Source organism: Panthera uncia, chromosome D1 (assembly GCF_023721935.1).
Source record: "Panthera uncia isolate 11264 chromosome D1, Puncia_PCG_1.0, whole genome shotgun sequence".
NCBI classification, from domain to species: domain Eukaryota; kingdom Metazoa; phylum Chordata; class Mammalia; order Carnivora; family Felidae; genus Panthera; species Panthera uncia.
The window spans coordinates 10632785-10654190 of record NC_064808.1 but is presented as its reverse complement, the minus strand read 5'-3'; the positions used below and the strand labels follow the sequence as shown (position 1 = coordinate 10654190).

At 47.1% G+C, this 21406-nt stretch overlaps 2 protein-coding genes across 2 annotated transcripts in view; one reads left to right on the top strand and one right to left on the bottom strand.

The window, feature by feature from the left end:
- Nucleotides 1–6971, top strand: part of DTX4 (deltex E3 ubiquitin ligase 4) — a 36215-nt gene extending 29244 nt beyond the window's left edge. The window contains exon 9 of the mRNA XM_049646150.1: nucleotides 3490–6971. Coding sequence (XP_049502107.1) covers nucleotides 3490–3723 — 234 coding nt within the window. The 3' untranslated portion in view covers nucleotides 3724–6971. The remainder of the gene's footprint in view (nucleotides 1–3489) is intronic.
- Nucleotides 6972–7055: 84 nt separating this feature from the next.
- On the bottom strand, nucleotides 7056–12486 carry MPEG1 (macrophage expressed 1). The gene has a single exon (XM_049646141.1). It carries the CDS (start codon nucleotides 12134–12136, stop codon nucleotides 9983–9985), a length of 2154 nt encoding a protein of 717 aa, XP_049502098.1. The 5' UTR covers nucleotides 12137–12486; the 3' UTR covers nucleotides 7056–9982.
- Between the last annotated feature and the right edge of the window lie 8920 nt (nucleotides 12487–21406).

Genomic DNA, 21406 nt, shown 5'->3' with positions numbered 1-21406 from the left:
TCAGTGGTTCTATGAATTGTAAAATTAGAATAAAATCTTTATGTTCATTTTTCTGTGGCTAAGGCCAGAAAACAATTGGATTTCCAAACCTTCCCTGATCTCAAAAAGGAAAAGAACCATTGATCTAAGGGGGTGTCGCGCCCCTTCTTGTGGGGTGCAGTGCTGGACCGGAAGTGGGTTTTAGCTAGCTTTCTCTAGGTCCTGCTGGGTAACAAGCTTGGTCTCAGAGGCTGACATCAACAAAGGCTGACTCTCATGCACTGTGCATGCCAGTGGCTGTGGCTTGTTTGGCTGCTATGAGTCCACTCTGTCTGCTCCGTGGGGCTCCGTGTGCTGGAATCCAGGCTGAAGGAGCAGCCTTTCTATGGTCTCTGCCCTTCTCCTGGAAGGGAGCAGAGGAGCAAGAGAGAATCCGAGTGGAATAGTGTGAACCCACTACAGCTGCTGCTGGAAGCTTGTCACTCCTACTCGCCTTTCACAGGCCCCAGCAAGTCATGAACACCACACAAGGAACAGGGTCATGAACTGCCTACAAGGCAGCCCCTTGGGTCCCATGGCAAAGGGCATGGGTGTTCTGTTACAGAGGAGGAAGCAGATCATGTGGAACAATGAGAAAATCAACCACATGGTGAAGATGTACCCAGTGCAGGGTCCTCAGATTAGAAGTCAGGACCAGTCCTGATCCTGAGCCCCGAGCAAGCCATATTTCTGTGCCTGAGCCCCAGCTCTACAGTCCCAACCGCTGGCTAAACATGTCTGCTGTGAAGTCCTACTGCTAAAACTTGAATCTTCTTGCCAAGAGCTGCTCCCCTCTCTTCCAGGCCTCCCTCCTCTTGTTAATGACATACCCAGAATCCCTGGGACCCATATTGGACACAGTAGTCTCCTTGGACTCTCTCTCTGAGCCACCACCCCACTGGCTTGTTTCCCAGGGAACTGCCCGCCAAACCACGTGACTCCTTTTCTAATCCTGCCATACCCACCTAGTAAATACATTTTTTTTTAAGTTTATCTACTTATTTTTAATTTTTTTTTTCAATGTTTTTTATTTATTTTTGGGACAGAGAGAGACAGAGCATGAACGGGGGAGGGGCAGAGAGAAAGGGAGACACAGAATCGGAAACAGGCTCCAGGCTCCGAGCCATCAGCCCAGAGCCCGATGCGGGGCTCGAACTCATGGACCGCGAGATCGTGACCTGGCTGAAGTCGGACGCTTAACCGACTGCGCCACCCAGGCGCCCCAATCTATTTATTTTTAGAGAGAGAAGGAGCATGAGCAGGGGGAGGGGCAGAGAGAAAGGGAAAGAGAGAGAATCCCGAGCAGCCTTCACACTGTCAGCACAGAGCCCGACACGGGGCCTGATCTCACAAACCATGAGATCATGACCTGAGCCGACATCAAGAGTCCGATGCTTAACCCACTGAGCCACCCAGGGGCCCCATAAATACTTTCATCTTTTACCTGCCACCAGATTAAGTATCTTAAAGTACAGTTTCTACCACCAAACTTTTTTGTTGAAATAAGGTAGAAAAAAACCCCAAAAATTGTTCTGATATCTTTCCCTTCCTTCTTTACAAAGTACGATCTTCTCAGCTTGGCATTCAAGACCTACTATGGTGGGGGTCTGAACCTTCCCCTCTCACTAATTCCTCACCTTTATCCTTCACATCTGCTGGTCTGGGACCTTAACCTTGGGCTCTTGCACAGTGAGGTAATAAGAGCCTGGGCTTTGGAGACAAACTGGCCTGGGTTCGAGTCCTACTTTAGCAATTTACCAGATGTGGGGACTGGCATAAAGATGAACATTCTGAGGTCTTAGTTTCTGGATCCATATAACAGTGGTTATAATTTCTATCTGTGTGGACAGGATGTTGTTAAGAATTAGGTGAAAGTAGCATTTGTAAAATGCCCAGCATGGTGACAGCTGTTGTTATAATTACACATGCCTTGGCTCATATTCATTTACTGTGTCTACATGTCCTTTTCTATTAATGGACAGCTGGCCCTTAAACAACTGAGGGGTTAGAGGTGCTGACCTCTATCCTCCCAAAGCTGATATCCACATATAACTTTGACTTCCCCAAAACTTAACCACTAACAGTCTACTGTTGACCAGAAGCCTTGCCGATAACATAGGCAGCCAGTTAACACGTATTTTGTATGTTGTGTGTATGATATACTGTATTCTTACAATAAAGTAAGCTAGGCAGAAGAAAATATTATTAGGAAAATCATAAGTATCATACTGTGAAAATATTTATATTTTAATGTATTATATATATATTATATTTTATATTATACTGTAAAAAAAAGACCACGTGTAGTGCACCTGCACAGTTCAAACTCGTGTTGTTCAGGGTCAGCTGTATCTCCCCCCTCCTCTCCGACAGTTCAGAAGCATCTTCCCCCATGAATTCTGTATGGATCCACATCTGAGAGTCAACAGAGTAGTAACTCAGACCACGGACTGTAAGTTCAGGCAGTCCTGAAGTCTAGGCCCCCCTCTGCCATGTACTAGCTGGACGAACAGGGCAAGTCTTTATCTTCTGAGCTTCTTCGTGTGTAGAAAGGAGATAAGGAGAATACCTGTCTTGTCGAGTTGTTGTCACTGGTACGTGACCCAGTGCTTGCTATGTAGTAAGTAAACCCTCGGGGGAGGGTCGATCGTATCTCTACCATGTGCCATTACTTCATGTTGGTATTACCACTCTTACAGTTCCCCACCTCCAGCCCACAGCGTGTCGACGGTCATTCTTTTTTGAATCCAGGTCACTTTTATCGGCCGTCTTCATGCTGGGTAGGGTGTTAGGCCCTTGTCTTGCTCCACAGCCATTTTTTAAAAATTTAGCTGAATGAGAACACTCTTCAAGCCCGAACACCTCTCTGGGCCTCACCTATGAAATAGAGACAATAGTAGCCCCTGCCAGATCTGCCTCCATGTGTGGTTATGAGGACCAGGTGAGTAAATGAATGTGAAATGGCCTGGCAGAGGTCACCCCACTTCAACCATGTCACCGGAGAGCTCTGCCACACCACTAGCTGAGGGTGCACTAATGCCGCATTCGGGCGGTGGAGGGAATGGTGGACACGCTTCAGAGGCTCTTGGATCGTGAGTGCCTCGAATTCCTAGATCCTGTCTTTTAGCCAGGCTGCTGGTAGCTAACATCTGTTGAGGTGTGGGTGCCAGGCACTGCTATGAAAGCCCTCGTACCATTTAGCAGATCAGAGCGTTGCCATTTTGTAAGTAAGGAAATTAAGGCCCAGAGAGGGGACAGAATATGCCCAAGGTCACACAGTTAGTTGGTGACAGATCCAAGACTTTACCTTGCGGCTTCCTGACTCCACCCCCAAATTCTTTCTATTCACTGTGCCGCTGGGGGCATCATGATGCCAGAAGACATGGACCCTTGGGAAGACCCTACCATCAAGACATAGTTTCTGACCAACACTGAATGTCTGCCTTTGGTCTCCTCCCTCCCCTTGCTCAGGTGCTGAAGCTGCTGCTTGTGGCCTGGGATCGCCGCCTCATCTTTGCCATCGGTACCTCCAGCACCACCGGCGAGTCAGACACCGTCATCTGGAACGAGGTCCACCACAAGACAGAGTTTGGCTCTAATCTCACGGGTCACGGCTACCCAGATGCCAATTACCTGGATAATGTGCTGGCTGAGCTGGCTGCCCAGGGCATTTCCGAGGACAGCACTACCCAGGAGAAGGACTGAGCTGGAGGGTCTTTGAGCCAGGAGGGGCTGCGGGGACCACAGGGCAGGAAGTGGGAGAATCGAGGTGGAAGTTGGTGCCATGCCCTCCCAATCCCCTCATTTCCCGCTCTGTCCTATCCCCATTCCCCATCCTTCCTGGCCACAGCGGGGAGGGAGATGAATAAGGTGATGTCATTCATAAACCTCATCCACCACAAAGGGGACATGGGATGAGGGCCATCCTCGGTCTGTTCCCATGGAGTTTTCGGTGCTGGGTAGGCAAGAACCTCCCCCCCCCCGCCCCCCTGAGTAGGGGCACGGTCAGCACACTTAGGGTATGGACAGAGCGTGGGCACTCCATACCTTGGCCTTGTGAAGCCTGAGGTTCAATGCCTCAGCTGGCTTCTTGCTGCTTCCACTCTGCTTTGAGAGCGGAGTTTCTGCTTTTCTCTCCTCCTCTGGAGGCGAGGAGCTCTCACTGTGCAAGATTGGGGGGCAAAGGGGTGAACCGCTAAATTGCTGTGACATCAGATGTCGATGCCTCGGTGTTCAGCGAGGAAGCACTTCTCACCAAGAGGGTCAGGGAAGCAAAGGCTTCTGGGAGCACACTCGGCTCTCAGAATAGTCCTTGGCCTCTCTGGGCCCTCCCTCCTCACATCTTCGACCTGTCCAAAGAGGCATCTGGTTCTCTTGTGTGGATGGACCGACTCTGGGATTCCTCTCTGGGTTGGCATCCCATGATGTTTCCAGCCCCTCTCTGATCAGACCAGAGTCTGCATCCCACTTAGCATCTGAACTGTCCTCAGGGAGAGGAGCCCATAGCCTTCTTCCCAACTCATCCCAGACCAGCTCAAAGATTCCATGAGTTTCATCAAGTCACTGTGAGTAGAGCCCAGGCTGGGTTCTGTGCCATCTATGTATGCGCATATGTGTGTGTGTGTGTGCGCGCGAGTGTGCACCACTGGGCCAGGTTGGTAGACAGTCCCATCCTGTTCTCCCATTCTGTTTTGCAAACTGTCAAACTCCAGCTCTGATGGGGCTCAAACAGCCAGGCTGCGGTTCCTTGACTTTCTTCACCCTTTGCCAACCAATTTCCACAGTAAACTCGGACCCAAATGGTAACAATCATGTATCTTTCTAGATGCCCCCAGGGAACAGTGCTTGGGGATATGTGTCAGGTGAGGACCGGACTGACCCCTTTTTATATCTCTTTCAAGACCATATCTAAACCAGTCTATCCGGTCATGTTTCTATGAGGGCTTCGATCTGTCTCCATGCACACTTGCTAATCAGAGCCCAGAGGGGGCTGGGCCCCTCATCTATTACAGATTGACCTAGAGCATGGAGGCAGACTTTTTAGCTCATTCCCAACAGGGTTGGGACCACATCATGGTCCAGTCCAACCTGCATTTGGGTTGTGTCCCAAGACTCTGTCTGTCCCCTCCCCAATATTCTTCTTGCTTTTCACTTCCCTTAAGGAATGAATTGGGGGTCAGGGAGGAGAGAAGGGGGATCAAGAAAGGAAACCCAATTCCCCCTTTGAAAGTGGGTTCTTTGAACTATGTGTTTGGGGGAAGTTCCTCTGGATACTAATTTGAATTTATATACCTCATGTTTTGGGGGTTTGACGTATATATATCCATATATATTTCATAATATTTGGAAGGTTTTTGATGCTAGAAAAATGGAAACAAAAGAACCTTCAAAAATGGTACTTAAGTTAGAACCTGAAGCCAGGCTTTCCTGAGAGCTGGCTCCGTGGCCGCTTGCTGTTTGCCTACAGCCATTTTGACATTGGTGTGGCCAGTGGATGCACCTGAGTGTCGCCCAGTTCCTTGGGAGGTACTGGTGCTGGGCCTTTCCTTATTCTCTGAATGGCTGGCTCCAGCAGAGGGAGCTCTGACGAGAGGAATCCTTCCTGACAACTCAGCTCTCAGGTCAGCCGGCCACCATCTTCTCTCACCAGCGGACCAGGAGATTGGGCCTGAGTCCACTGCACCACAGGGCACAGTTTCCTGCCAGTCGGGAGGAAACACTTGAACTCAACGGAAGAGACATGGCTGAGGCATTTAATATCCGCCCCCCCCCCCGTGCCCTTTGCCAGGCCACCCTGTCCCAGAGGTCATCGAAGAGCCTCACTGCACACCTAGTACATCTCTGCCCTTCAGCACCTGGGTCAAGTGTCTGCTGAGCTTCTCACCCACAGGGATGAGGAAACAGACCGAGGGTCAATGGGTAGAAACACACAGCTGTGGAGCAGGAGGTGGGGAAAGAAGGCAAATAAGGTTTGACAACTGGCCATGGCAGCGGGGACAGTCTGATTTCCCTGCCTCGGGCAGAAGGTATGGGTGGGGAAGGGGACAGCCGAGAAAAGAAGGAAGGGGACTCAGAGAATGGATAGGCAGGCAGGCGGTGTGCCAGGGGCAATACCACTTCGAGGGTAAGTCTTAATACCTTCAAGACCTTACCCCTAGGATGCCGACCGTGTCTGTACCCTCCGTTCTTTTCCTCCCTGAGGATGCTCAGCAGGGGGTACCTCCTCCTTGTGCTGCGCTTTGGTGGAACTTTCTGGGCAGAAGGATCTTGAATTTCCTTTTAACGCTGTGCCAAGCAAGGCGGGGGGCAGGGGGGAGGCAGCCCTTTGCCCTTTGTGCCAGCCTAGAAAGGCACGGTCTCAGGCGCAGTGAGCACCCTGCCAGCGGAGGTACTGAGCACCGATCCCTGGGACACGGGACGTTTCCCCACCAGTGTTGTTCCTGCTCTGTTCCCTGGGTTGCACAGGGAACCCCATGCCTTGCCTGTCATGGCAGGACCACCAGCTGCCTGGTTTTCCCCTTCCTGAGTCTCCAGGGATGACAAATGGGATTGCAGACAAACTCTGTCAGACGCCTGTCCCTTAGAGGTTAATTGTGTATATGTGGTTGTGCGTGCCTTTGTGTTTCATACCCTTTCTCCTGCCCTTTTGTAGAACTTGGACTTTATGGTTTTACACTTGGTCAAAAGTACTTGTCCTGGTATTGCACTGTCGTGTGCATGAGAGGGGAGGGAGAAGACCCTGCGTGGTACAGGAAGGGGCCTGTCCCCTATCCTTGTCCGTGGTCACTGGCATTTTCGTGGGGGTTTTCTGGGAGAGGGAAGGTGAATGTCCTAGTGTAAAAACTATCCGTTGTGTTGTGAAGTCCTTGGTGTTGCTCTGTGAGAGGACATCGCCACCTGGTGCTCATGAGGTGTATGTGCAGAACAATAAATGGCAAATGAACAACCACAAATTGCTGTTCCCCTTCTGCTTTTTGTAGGTCAGGGCGCCTATGAGGCATTTGGGGCACCTCTCCGAGTCTGGGAGCAACCATAAGTCCTTCCACTGATTGGGGGTGGGGGATTCCCTTCTTTCTCGCCACCCCTCCCCCCAATATCTTTTCCACCCACACATTTGACCAAGGGACCTGACCTGACTGCTTGTTCCTCTCAAGAAAGAGATCGCATGGCAGGGGAAATGTAAGCGAATCTGTGGGGGAAAGACCGGCTTAAAAAACATGAATGTTTGCTTTTTACAGTGCCCTCCGCCCAACGACAATATAGCATAGGTTTCAATAGTTGACAGGCTGTTGTGTGTCAAATACATGTGTAGTATTAATCATCCTGATGCTCAGACACAAACACAAAATGCAAACGCAAAGCTGCCTTTGTCACCCACATGTGTCTCTATTTCCGAGAGTCTGGGGAGTGTGGTTTGGGTGGAAGCCGGGGTGAGCCTTCCCACAGCGCCCAGTCTGAGCTCACAGATCAGGAAAACAGAGCCTGTGAACTCCCCTCTCCAGGTGCTGACTCGGCAAAAGGATGATTGCAAACTGCAAAGCCCTGTGTTCTCATTTCCTGTGGATGAGCAGCCGGACAGTGTTCCTTAGGTCCACATTTAAAAAAAATTTTTTTTAATGTTTATTTCTGAGAGACAGAGCATGAGTGAGGGAGGGGCAGAGAGAGAGGGAGACACAGAATCTGAAGCGGGCTCCAGGCTCTGAGCTGTCAGCACAGAGCCCGATGTGGGGCTCGAACTCACAAACCATGAATGAGATCATGACCTGAGCCGAAGTCGGTCTCTCAACCAACTGAGCCACCCAGGCGCCCCTAGGTCCACATTTTTAATGCATGGTTATGTGCAACTCTGAGAAACAGAAGTTTGTGAAGAATTTTTATTTCCAAGGGCAGTTAGCGCAAAGTCTGGAAGCCTGTAGCTGGACCGTTGTCTCTCAGTCTCCATAATCTTCAAGGGGTTCATGGGGAATTTGCAGAAAAGTGGTTAGCTCAGCTGAAATTTACCCACAAAACACCCAGAGGTTTAAGAGAATATTTTAATGCTTAGGCAGGGTTCAGAGAAGAGGATGTAGAAATCATCAGTGCCTGTGGCTGGCGGTGGGGGGTGGGGGGGGGGCAGGGCTCACCTTCTGTGATTCGCTTGGTATTCACAGTGGGAGGCGGACAAGGAACCTCCTTCCCATCTTCCCCCAGGCTGGGATCTTCAGGCTCCTCAGGACTTATGTGAACCTAAGCTCTTGACTGTGAATGTTAACGAGGTGAGGACAGATTATCCTTCATGCAAATGAGCTCATTAATGATATTGGATTTGGTGAAGAGTTGTGTAACTATTAAAAAGGTTGTGGAGAAGGGGCTGGCTCTGTCAGTAGAGCACGTGACCCTTGGTCTCAGCATCATGAGTTGGAGTCCCACATCCAGGGTAGAGTTTACTCAATAAAAAAGAAAATTAGAAAAAAAGATGTGGAGAAGTATTAATAGACTCACCCTATTCATTATAATTCAGTAAGATTGGTATTAAAATTGGGCAAAGCCCCAAATGCCAGGTAACAGGCATGCATCCCTCTAGATGCCTGAGGGAAGTCAGCCTGGGACTGAAATACATGTGTCACAGAGGGTGCTGGGTGCCTTTTTTTTGCTTCATTTAAAAACAGGGATTTGATCATATCAGTCCCTTTGCTGGAAAAACAAAAAAAAAACAAAGGTAGGATACATAATTGGTAGTTTCTATTCTGTTTTGGTTTTAGGGAGGAAATAATACTTGGGTGTGGGCTTACTTTGACTTTTTTGCATTTTTCCTTATCTCCCACCCCTAGAGAAATGCAGACTTTTTGTAGGAATGTGGTGTGTGTGTGTGTGTGTGTGTCTATGGCTCTGTGTGTGTTTGGGGTGTGTATGTTTGGGGGAGTTGGGAGTGGGGTTGTGTTTGGGGTGTGTGTGTGTTAGGAGGCCGGGGGAGGGGGATTGTGGAAGTATGTGCACGTGTGTATTTGGGGATGTGTACACGTGATACAAGGACAGGAAGGGGAAGGACCACTCATGGAAAAAGAAAGGACGATACTCTGGTAACAGAGACTGAGAAAATGGAATGCTTGTTTTACCTAAATCTGCAGCTCCATAAGCCAGGTAGGTGGTTATGGGTAAGAATTCCAGTTACCCTGAGCACCAGGATCTTTTCCAACTTTCACCCTTTCTTTCTTCATGCCTTTTCTCCAAACCATCCCTTCTCCCTTGACCTCCTAATAGAAGATTTTAAGTTAAAATCTGTTTTTGAGGACTTCATGACACTAGTCTGAAGGCCAAGAGTGGTCTGGTCGGAGTAAGTCTGAATTGTGGTTGGAAAGTTGGAAAACATGGACTCAGGAGAGACAACATCTCTCTGTTTAGATACAGTTGTAAGGACCCAGTCCATCAGTACAGAGCCCTCTATGCTGAAAATCAGAGGCCACATGGGACCTCCTGGGTCTTCCAGGGGATCACTCAGCCTCCAGGAGCATGAGATACAGAGAGATTAAAAACAAAACAAAAAAACCAAAACAGAACAGGGGGAGGGTAACATGTACAGGCAGAAATTCTTATAGCTCGTGAATTGGAAACTGTGGCTGACCTCAGATTAAACGCATGGTCTCCAAATCCAAATATTAACATGCTCCCTCCTCTCTTTTCACATATATTCAGATGAAGATAATCCATGATGCACACAGAGAAAAGACACCCTCTTTGTGTTTTAGCCCCTACCCCTGATGACTTTTGCTTAAAAAGTCACATGTGCTCTCCTCCCCCACCCCAACCCCTGTCCACAGAGCTCTCTGTTCATTTCCTGGCCCAGGGCCCTAAGGAAGTCACAAAGTTATACCTGCCTTTTGTTGCACCTGCTGCTGCAGTCCTCAGGCAGAAGTGGAGAAAGAAGGAAGGAGAGGCATGCTTGTGGTTCTGGCCAGAGATGAGAGAAATGTTTCCTGGGAGAGATTTAGGCTGGACTCTGCTCCTGCTCTTGGTTGGGGACATCTCCAGGTGCTGCCGTGCCCGCAGCCAAATTCTGTGTCTCGTCCTCCAATGCCTGGTATCCCCTCTTCTTGTATTTCCGGGTGCCGTAGATGGCCAGGGTGATGGTGGCTGCCAGAGCAGCAGTGACTGCCACTGTGACCCCAGCTGCCGCCCCTCCTGACAGACCGCTGCTGTCCCCATGGATGACCCTCATGGCCCTGCGTAGCTCTAACGGCTCCCCCAGCCTCCACTGGTGGGTCTGGGAATCCTTAATCCAGGAGCTTGCAGTCTCGCTATTGGTCACCATGACAGTGTTGGTGGCAGCCTGACTCATGAGGGGTGGCCTGGTGTAAGGTGGGAGTCTGGCAGGGGGCAGAGACCCTCCTGTGAACAGCCCAGCCTTGACACAGTAGGACACTTGGCACCCATCACTGATGAGGGCGAGGTGTTGGCTGAAGCCCCCGGGACACTTTCTTAGAGAAGGTGCCTCTAAATCTCCGGATATGGCAGCATTCACCAAGGGGTTCCCCACTGCACAGCTGAAGAACCCGCCAAAGGGGACTGAAAACCTATAGCCCAACTCATAGTCCTGAGAGGCACATACAATGAGATTTTCAAAAAGTCTCAGTGGAAAATAGCCAGCAGGGCATGACTGTGCATTCGTCAAAGGGTTTATGCTCTTACCACTGAAGAGGCCTCCGAAAAGCAGTCCTGAGTTTTCTGGTATCTGCCCACTGGCCACACACCAAAAAGCCCTAAATTCAGCCTTTGCCACCCAGAACACATCTTCGCACACAGTCTTGCAGAAGATGAGGAGGGTGCACTTCCTCAGACACTCCAGGTGGTTGTAACCCTCCTCATGGATCTGGGACAGCAGGTGGACTGGGGAGTAGCCAGAGGGGCATGAGAAATCACCAGTGAGTGGATTCTTCTGCTCCAGGTTTTGGCAGAGTTGGACAAACTCCTTCCCAGAGAGCTGGGTGCATTCTTGATAAACTCCTCCGAAGGAGAAATTGGTCATTTTTCCCTCGCAAGAGCCATCATCAGTGTTGGCCTGGAAATTGAAGTTGGGTGAATTGACATCTGTGCACCCAGGGTAGGTGTTGAATGTGTAATAGTGTCTCACGGCAGCCTCCACCGTCCTCGACAGCTTCTTCACGAGCGGCCCCGGCAACTCGGGCAGCATGTTGGGGGTGATGAAGAAATGCAGAGGCAGGCCGGCACGGTCGATGGCCACCAGGTGGTTAGTGATGCCCTGCTGCCAGGCCTGGAGGGTGATGCCTGGGTAAAAAGGAAGCCCTCCGATGCTCTGCACCATGGAGTTGGTTCGGTTGGAGAGGTAGCTCTTGGTGAGGGTGTTCTGCAAAGTGTAGTTCTCTTCAAATTTGAAGTTCACGATGTTCTGGAAGGCAGCACCGGCAGACGCGGTCAGGGCAGTACGGCTGCTCAGGCTGTCCTGCAGGAACGAGGCTCTGATGTGGTCCTCCTGGATGAGAACAGCCCCAGCATCCATGCTGGTGATGACGTGGGTGCCGTAGTTGAGGACCAGCAGTTCTGCCAGGTAGGTGGCCATCCGTGTCTGGTTATTCTCCAGGCGGTCAGAGATGTCCATGAGTTCCTTCTTAAAGCCCCAGCTGAGTTCTGAAGCTGGGTTGATTTTGACTGTGTAGATCAGGTTTCTCACCTGCACGCGGGTTGTTATGGCTTGGTCTTTCACTTGAAGGGTCTTCATCTTCTGGAAATCAGAGGAGAACTTGCCGTTGACCTTGGAATAAAGGGAGAGCTCCAGGTTGATGGAGTAGGAGGTGCTGCTCTGGTAATTCACCCAAGACTCCAGGACTTCTGAGTTCATCTCCAGATTGGTCTGTTTCTGGGCGATGCTGATGACTTGGTCGGGGATGATGTACTGTCCATCCTCCGTGGTCCTGCAGCTCCTGTAAGTCAGGTCCATCACCCGTCCCATGTCCACATTCCGCAGGTTATCCCAGCCACCTCCCGGTAAGACTTCCAGTACAAGTAGTTTTAAGGTATTCTTGCATTTTTGAAATCTGGTCTCATCTGTCTCACCCAGAGACTCATCCGCTTTAGCCCACGCTGCCAGTGCCCACAAGAGGACAGCACCCCTGAGGCTGTTCATGGCTCAGAAGCCCCGGCCACACGCCAGCCCTAAGGAGCGGCCAGCGAGCTTGGTGCAAACCGAACAGATGGGAAAGAAGGCAGTTGCTGAAACAAAACACATACAGCAGCTCTTCTAAAGCCACCAGTTCCTCTTTGGGCTGATCTAGCAAAATGGGGAAATGAGAATCAAATGGAATACTAAGGTCCATCAGGACTTTGAGAAAATCATGTTGTCCTAGCTTTATCCTTACCAGTTAACCACCCTCACTGCCCCCCACAGCCCCCAGCCCCAGGCTGGTTACTCTGCAGCCACGGTGGGTTCTCAGAAAAAGTGCGACCGCATGTCTTAGTGCTTCCTCCATGGGAGATTTCCGGCTTTGAAAGAAAGCTCTCGTTTTGCTTTTTATTCACTCTCTTGATGTTTTAGTTTCCTGAACTGCTCTCCCCTGGGACTCCAATACTAGTTTCCTTTTACTGTAAATGCAGAGGTGAATGGTAGCATCATCCTTGCTGAGACACACTGCCTCCGCCTTACCTAGGCAAGTAGCTGTAGGTCAAGGCTGAGGGCTGGGTTTCCCATTCACCTGAAGGTAAAGGCAATTCACACACAAGAAAAGACTGAAAATCTTGGACACAAGGACTGTGGAGTTCTACTGTTACAAGCCTAATAGTATAGGCTTTGGAGGTGCTATTTCCTGAAGCAGAGCTGAAGGGACCTGAAGCGGATTCCGTGAACCTCAGTCTGCATTGTCCTCAGCATTCAGAGTGAAGGCAAGTGGTCCCCACACTGTGTTGTTTCCTTTCAGGTAGAAATGTTAAAACAAAGAGAAAATCTATACTATAATCTAGATTTTGACCTACCAAAAGCAGACAGTGGCCAAGAAACATATGTGTATGTATTTACACACTTCTACATCCTCTGTGTGTGTATCGTTAGCAATAAGTTGGTACCTGCTGTTATAGTTTTACTTTTTCATTCTGCTGTTAAGTTTATGTGCTCAGTATAGGTGCATAAAAAAGAATGTGGCTCTTTATTACTCATTTTTTTAAAGCAACAATTCATTCATTCTATCATTAGGAGAACATAATTTCATGAATTTCCTTTTGTGTGCTAATACTATGTCTGTCAGACTCCATACTTTGGAACAGTGTTTCCAGACCCACTGATCTGGTAGCAGGATTAATCGAAGCCCAGCTCCATTACTTCTTTGAGACCAGTAAGGTGCCTCTTAGCACATTCAGTGGTAGCCAAAGGATCCAAGGGAATTAAGGAAGCTCACAATTGTACCCTCGTGGCCCCCAAAATCATATCACAAACCAGATGCAGTGCTGAGGTTGAAAACATCATGTTTCAGGGCACCTGGGTGGTTGTTGGTTGTCTGACTCTTGATTTCTGCTCAGGTCATGATTCCCAAGGCTGTGGGATTGAGTGATGAGTTGGGCTCTGCATTGAGCATAGAGCCTGCTTGAGATTCTCAATCTTTCTCTCTCTCTCTCCCTCTACCCCTCCACCTATTATTTAATTAATAATTAAAATATTAATTATTTTATTAATAAAAATAAATAAATAAATTTTAAAAGTATTGGGAAAAAAGAAAAAAAGAAAATGTCATATTTCAGTTTACAGGTATCACTACACTATCACCTGTACATGTCCTGGGAAAGGTTTCAGGGAAATAAATGACCATAATATTGCCGCTGATGCAGTGACAGGTATCTTCAGATAGAATGAGGCCAGTGGTCTAGGTTCACAGGTTGAACTTCACTAGTTATTACTAAAACCTTGGTGATGCTCTGGGTTTATTCATGCCTAGGTTATCATACTTGGAGGAATTTACTTATATCCAAGAGGGATTAATGTATGAATGAGTGTCTGGTTTATATTTGGTCAGAGAAGAAAGCTTGTACATGGGTTGTCCTGGCTAATTTGTAAATGAATTAGTTATAAATTTGTAGCTCAGTAGGGCGATCCTAGGACTAGAAAAATTAGAGCTGAGTGCCCTCAAGCATTTCTGGTAAGTCTGTTGAAATTCCCACACACTCCTCTCCAGACTGTCATGGGGCTAGTTCATCATCATGAGAAAACCCTCACATGTTACACGGTTTTGGAGACATGCTGACAATTTTTTACGTTCTGTTTGCCCGGTGATAGATCCTGTTGAGGTTTCAGTCTTCTGCGATGAGAATACAAGCAAGGTGAATATAGATAATTCTCTATTCAGGTGTTCCTATATCTCTGAACACCCAGCCATCATGTGTTTGAACTGTCTTCTTCATTTCTACCATAGCAGAAAGTGGAAAATAGCTAAAAGAGCTGGTAAGAGTGAAATTAGATTGCATCCCTATCACAAAATATTTTACAGCCATCATCATCATATTTTCAAAAACTTTCAGTAACATAAGAAATTCTTGTGCTGGGGGTGCCTAGGTGGCTCAGTCGGCTGAGCGTCCAACTCTTAATTTTGGTTCAGGTCATGATGTCACAGGGATTGAGCACTGCATCTGGCTCTATGCTGAGCATGCTGAGCCTGCTTGGGATTCTCCCTCTCTCTCTCTCTCTCTCTCCCTCTCTGCCCCTCCCCTGCTCGTACTCTCTCTCTCAAAATAAATGAATAAACTTAAAAAAAAAAAGAAATTCTTATGCTGTAAAGTGAAGTGATAAAAGCATAACAGACTTTCAGTGTGACCTCCACTATGTACATAGATATCATTTGAGAGATAATACATCAACCCATTGACAGCGATGATATCTTGCTGGTAAGTTTTATAGATTATGTAAAAATTTCCTTCTTACTTTTCTGTATTTTTTGAGTTTTCAAAAATGAGCATAGCTTCACGTATTTGGCACATTTTTAGTGAGAATCTACCAAGTTCCAAACACAGGGATGGGTATTGAATAATTGTTGCTTTTGTACTCAGGAAAATAAGCAGCAAGGACTCATTTAAGAAACAAAAGATACTGATTATTTTTTTGGAATCTCTGTATACCTGTAATGATCTAAAGCCTATGACTCTGCCGTGTTCGAGGAAGTTCTCTTTTCTGTTCACGGGGAAACAATGAAAAGAGAAGTGTAAAAGATGGGAATTCCAATACAGCCTGAATTTGCATGCTACCTTCAAGAATAGCTGCTCATGGTGGTCAGGTGGGAGGAAGTGGCTATGAGACTTGGACGACAGGGGTTCACCCATTCCTTTCTTGCTTTACTCTGCTCACCAGCAACTTCCTCTGGTTTTGCCTGTGCTGAAATGCATATGCAATCGCAGAAACTCTCCAGATCGCTGCTCTCCAGGGCCTACAAATGCAACTTTGGTCTACAGAAGAAAAAGGAAACTTTTCTACAAAGGGTAGGCATCTCTGTGCAGAAGAGAGATTTCACTTCCCCCAGAAAGAGGTAAGAGGGAAGTCCCACGTCTGCTTTCTTACTCAGTTTGAGCACGTGCAACTTTCTGAGCCAAACCATGATTCATGTCTGAGCTTCAGTTCTGTGTGGGCTTGGAGCTGGTCCAGGTGTTTCTGACCTCTGCATTTCACCTGTGGTCTGACACGGGCAGGAAATTCTGGCTATGTTTGCAGGGACCAATCCATTTCTTATTTTTAGCAGGGAGCCAGGAAACCAGCCAAATGGTCACCAAATGAACGGATCAGGGAACAATAACTTATATACACTCTAGAATAAACTTGGTTCTGGAAAATCCAGGAGGTATCATTTAACACAGTGACATTTTCTTTCCTGAACAGTTGATTGCTAACCTGATGTTTTGAGAGTTGCCTTGTCATCTCCTTCCCCTCTGGGACTGTTCTCACCAGCATTGTTTGCGGTCTGACCCCAAAATAAGAACACTGTGGTTCCTCAAATCCTTTTAACCTGGTTGATAAAAACGGAAGGCTCGTGTGAAATTCTGCATATTCCCACTGAAAGCTAGGCCAGGATTTGGCAGCCTATGCCATTTTCCTTCTTTTCTGTGTTGACACTCTTCCCTCCACTCTTCCGATTTTTCTAGTGCTTTTTATCCTCATCAACTATTCCCTTTCTGCTCTTTTTTCTTTGCCATTTCCATATGTAGTTTTGAGGGACACAGTCTGTGATGTAAGATGACATTTCCACTGCATTAAGAAGATACAAATTCTGACTCCGTCTTCAGGCTGTGCTTCCTTATTTCACATCATGGCAGACACCAGTCAGCAGTCACACCATCCATTCTTGCTGATCTCTGAGACTGCCTCTGAATCCTTCCCTGCACAGTTTTCCAGGACATTCGAATGGAAGCTTGTTTCATCCACCCATTAAACAAACACTTATTGAGCATCTATTTGTCAAGCAATCTTTGTAGGCACCATATTTGGAGTAGCCAATGCCAAATTTGATGCTCTTTTAAGAGTCTGGGTGACCGAGTGAGCCCTTAGAGGTCCCCGCCCCTTTCCATCTCCTCTCCAAGCTAAGCTCTGCAGAGACAGCAGTTAGGACCAACCCATTCTCCCGTCCCATCTGCCTTCAGGGTTCCTAATGACATCAGCCTAATATGAAGAGTACTCTTGTATTCTCCTTCAGCTGAAAGCAGCTTCACACAAAGGGCTTTGCACATAACAGGGCTGGAACACAGTGGGATTTCTCTGTGTCCTCAATTCTTAGTCCTCAACTCTTTCCTGTCATGTAACTTCCTCCTTAAGGAATATCTGAACAAAAGAAGTAACTGAGTGGCATTTGACCTGAGTCAACTGCTGGCAGATTTTATATTTCTCTATTTGTCTCATTACTTGTTAACACAAAACCAGTCTACCATTCAATCTTTCCCTCTTTAACCACACAATCTTCAAATGACTTTGAACAGAGACATTTTTCTTTCTACTTGAAATAATCATGAATAGGTTAAGGTAAAACAGGAAAGTTAGGTGAGGTGGTTCTTCCAGAATTATGTGGACTTGGGAGTTTGGGTCCTCCATTGAAATATTCCTATTGTCTCTCTACTATCTTTTTTGGTGATCTAAATGTGACATTAAGAGCATGGGCTGTGTTGTGGGTCCATTCAATCTTTAGACTTTGTTGGGGTTTGTATAGTCACTCAAAGTACCTTCTGGATTGACAAACATGGATGTGAAACAGAGTTTTCAGACTTGAAATGTAGGCAACACCCTGGCTCCATATGTGACTGGGCAAGTTCGGGAGCCTCCCTAAGCCTCCATCACCTCTACTATGAAACAGAAACAGTAGCATCTACCTGTGTGTAACAGATGAAGTTGTAAAATCATCCATGTAAAGCAATCGTCCATAAAAAGTTCCCTATGACCTAGGTAGGAGCTCAGTATGTATCTGCTTTCAGCTTTGTTGAGCTTGCTGCCATGTTCAGGTTGACACTGTAGTTCAAACCTTTCACATGGAAATAGGAGAAAAGAAATGTTAAAGCATCTCAGGAGCTTGACTTTCTTCTACTCATCCATTTGACAGCATGGGAAGTCATATTGACTCAGAGGGATTGCCTGAATATATTTTATTAATATCCTAAACAAAGACATGCATCACTTTAAGGAAAGCAATCTAGTAGCCATGCCAATCTGGATTAATGACACAGGTAATTAGAAGTGATTGGTTGCTTTGTCAAAGAATTCATCCTAAGGGTCTTTTAGAATGGGGTTGACAAACTTTTTCTGTAAATGGCTAGTGAGTAAAAAATTTTAGGCTTTGCAATCAAATGACCTCTGTGGTAATTACTCAATTCTGCCCTTGTAGTTCAAAAGTAGATGATACATAAATGCATGGAAATGCTGTGTTCCAATAAATCTTTATTTACAAAAACAGGGGTGGGGGCTGGATTTTGGCTGTGGTCTGTATTTTACTGATGCCCAATTTAGACTCATAGAATCCCATAATTGGAAAGGACCTGCTCTCCCAGCCTAGGTTTGAGTCTTCTCCAATACAGCCTTACAATCCAATACAATGCAAACTCTGCTTAGATGCCTCCAGGGCAGAGTGGTTCCCTACCTACTATTTACAGACAGTTTTTTTAAAATTTTTTTTTAATGTTTATTTATTTTTGAGACAGAGAGAGACAGAGCATGAATGGGGAGGGGCAGAGAGAGAGGGAGACACAGAATCGGAAGCAGGCTCCAGGCTCTGAGCCATCAGCCCAGAGCCCGACGCGGGGCTCGAACTCACGAACCGTGAGATCGTGACCTGAGCTGAAGTCGGACGCTCAACCGACTGAGCCACCCAGGCACCCCTACAGACAGTTCTGATTCTGATTCTCAGAAAGCTTTTTCTTCAACTGAACCCAGATTGATCCATTTGACCCTTTGGTGACTGAGATCAGACTTTTGTGTTATGGTCATCTTGACAGTGATGCTGTATACCAGATCCAAGCAAGGGAAGGTGGTTGGCTTATATGCTCACCATCCTGAAAGTCCTGTGGGAGTATGGCTAAGTCTATTCTGTTTACTGACTAATCAGAATGGGCGAGGACCATAGTTTGAGGGTCCTAGAGGCCTCCTATTGGCCCAGTTATTCCTTTATTGGTGGATCATGGAGAATATCAGGGTTTCTGGGGCAGGGACCACAGAAGATAGGGTACTTGGCAGGTTTGGAAAAGCATCTGTTAACCTACAAGAGGAATATATTTCAATATTTTAACAACCTAACCACACGAATACCAGTCTTCCCTAGAAGAGCATCTGACACATAGTAGGTCAGTAAATATTTGTTGGAAAAATAAGTGAATAAAAAACAAATATAGTAAGAAATTTGCAGTCTTAGAACTCTATTCATGAGATTCCAGAACAGTCATTGGCAGAGACCTACAGGCTCTGAGATGATGGAGCAAACAGGTCAAGACATCCCATTTAGGAGGGAAATCCAATGTAAGAGTCCACATCCCAGCAATTATTTTATGCCAGCATTTTGAGGCCTGTCAACACTGGGACTAGACAGACACCAAAGGACAAATACTGTATGATTTCACTTACATGAGGTTCCTGGAATAAGCAGATTCATAGAGACAGAAAGTAGAATAGGGTTTACTAGGGATTGGGGCAGGGAAGGTTGAAGGGTGGAAATATGTAAGAATTTTTTTTAATGTTTATGTTTATTTTTGAGACAGAGACAGAGCACGAACTAGGGAGGGGCAGAGAGACAGGGAGACACAGAATCCGAAGCAGGCTCCAGGCTCTGAGCTGTCAGCACAGAGCCCGATGCGGGGCTCCAACTAGTTTATCACGAGATCATGACCTGAACCGAAGTTGGATGCTCAACCGACTGAGGCACCCAGGTGCCCAAGAAATTTCTAACCATGTATGTTTATTAGCGGGTGTCGTGGAGGCAAACTCAAAGCACAGAGCTGTCTTGTGACATGCTATATTGTATCTGGAGACCGTAAACACTACTGGACCCTAAGAGACTTTGGCTCCTTCTTCACTTTTGAGCTCAGCTAAAGCACTGGGCCATGGCCATAGGATATGGCTTCTCCAATAGTTGGCCAGAAAATGTGGAAAATGCAACTCAGAAGTACAGAGGACTTCATTCCATGTGCCAGTGAACATGAATGCATTAGTGACAAGAGATAGGTGGGATCTGACAAATCACTTTCTCTTCCTTCCACTGGACTGTTTGGAGGACAGGGGGCTTCATGTGGTCTGTCTAAAGATATATGCATGATTAAACAATTGTGTCTTTCCTTAAGCTGTGATCAGCTCAGTAACATACCCCCTTAGTTTGCTTTGTCTCCATCCCTGCCTTAGTTTCCTTGCCCCTTTACCTTGGCTGCCCTAGGATTGTACCTCCCAATGAAACTTTAATTAATGTAGAGCATTAATGTTTTTATTTTATTTTTGAGAGAGAGAGAAAGAGAGAGACAGAGACAGGGCATAAGTCGGGGAGGGGCAGAGAGAGTGGGAGACACAGAAGCAGAAGCAGGTTTCAGGCTCTGAGCTGTCAGCACAGAGCCCGATGCGGGGCTCAAACCTATGAACTGTGAGATCATGACCTGAGCCAAAATCGGATGCTTAACCCACTGAACCACCCAGGCACCCCTGTCACTGTATACTTTAATGACCTTTTTGTTTGGCCTCTAGTCATCCTCTAGTTACCTCTAGGAAACTGTGAACTCCTTATGGGAAGATACTGTGTCCTTTTGCTTCTTGTTGTATTACAGGATCTAGTGCAGTATCTGGTACATAGCAGGTGCTCAACCAATATTTGTTACTATCGGATGAGTAAATAAATAAAGCAGACAAAGGTGACAATAACTCTCAAACACGTCTCTGGAAAATCAGGCCACAAATGGCTGGGAATGAGTATTCAAGCCAGAGCAACATTATCATAGGACTTTTATTTCACTTTCTACCAATATTTTTGAGCACTTACTCTGGACCTACTGTGTGCTATTAGTTCTTACTGTAAAATAATTTGGTTTTCTGATCTACAATTATATCCTGGGTGAATCAGGGATTGTGTGAGCCTAGTGTCCTACATAACAAATGAATTCTGAAAGCCCGAGGGGATGCTTGTATGGGCCAAGAGCTGTTTGCCTTATTTATGTCTGAGCTGGTGTTTAAAGCTTGGGCCCTGTAGGGCTGAACCCATGTGAACTTCCATACTCCCCTTCACCCCCATCCCTGCCAAGTACCTGCAGCTAGTGAGGCTGGCCTGAAGGTATCAGGTCTCCCCACTCCCCTCTCCCTTTCCCCTCTCCTTGATCCTTATACACAGTGCACAAGCAGGGCCTGACTGGAGAGTGGGCAGGAGGGAGAAACTATCAGAACTGACCTGCCCCAATTCTGATGATAATTCTATCATGCTGACAGTCAGGACAAGGACTAAGGAAGGGAGAAGAAGAAGAGGAAAGAGAAACAGGTCAGCAGAATGCAAAACAAAAGATAGAATGGGGTTTATTTAAAATTTCTAGTTATCACACAGCCAAATCTGAGCTTGGCTAATGACAGCCGGGTCCTTGGTTCTGGGGCTTCCCAGGTCTTGAGAAGGTCTTTCTGTCCCTCCTTTCTCCTGGTCCTCTCTTGAAGCTACGATTTTCATGCCTACCTGGGAAACTAGGGCATCGTGGAGCAGCAAAAGTGGCACAGGGCTAGCTCCGGAGTTTGGATTCTGTTCCTCATCTGCTGCTAACCTGCTGGTGGCCTCAGACAAGTCATTTCCCCTCTCTGAATCTCTGTTTCTGCATCTATAAAGAAACGGTTTGTGGAGCTCCTTTGCCACATCTGAATGACGCATAGTCCATGGCTCTGCAATTCAATTACCTTGCTTTGGCTGAAAGCCACAGTGGTGATCTTTGACTAATAAATGTT

Bases quoted from the DNA above. Each gene is read 5' to 3' on its own strand.
- MPEG1 (XM_049646141.1), bottom strand. From the start codon at position 12,136: ATGAACAGCCTCAGGGGTGCTGTCCTCTTGTGGGCACTGGCAGCGTGG.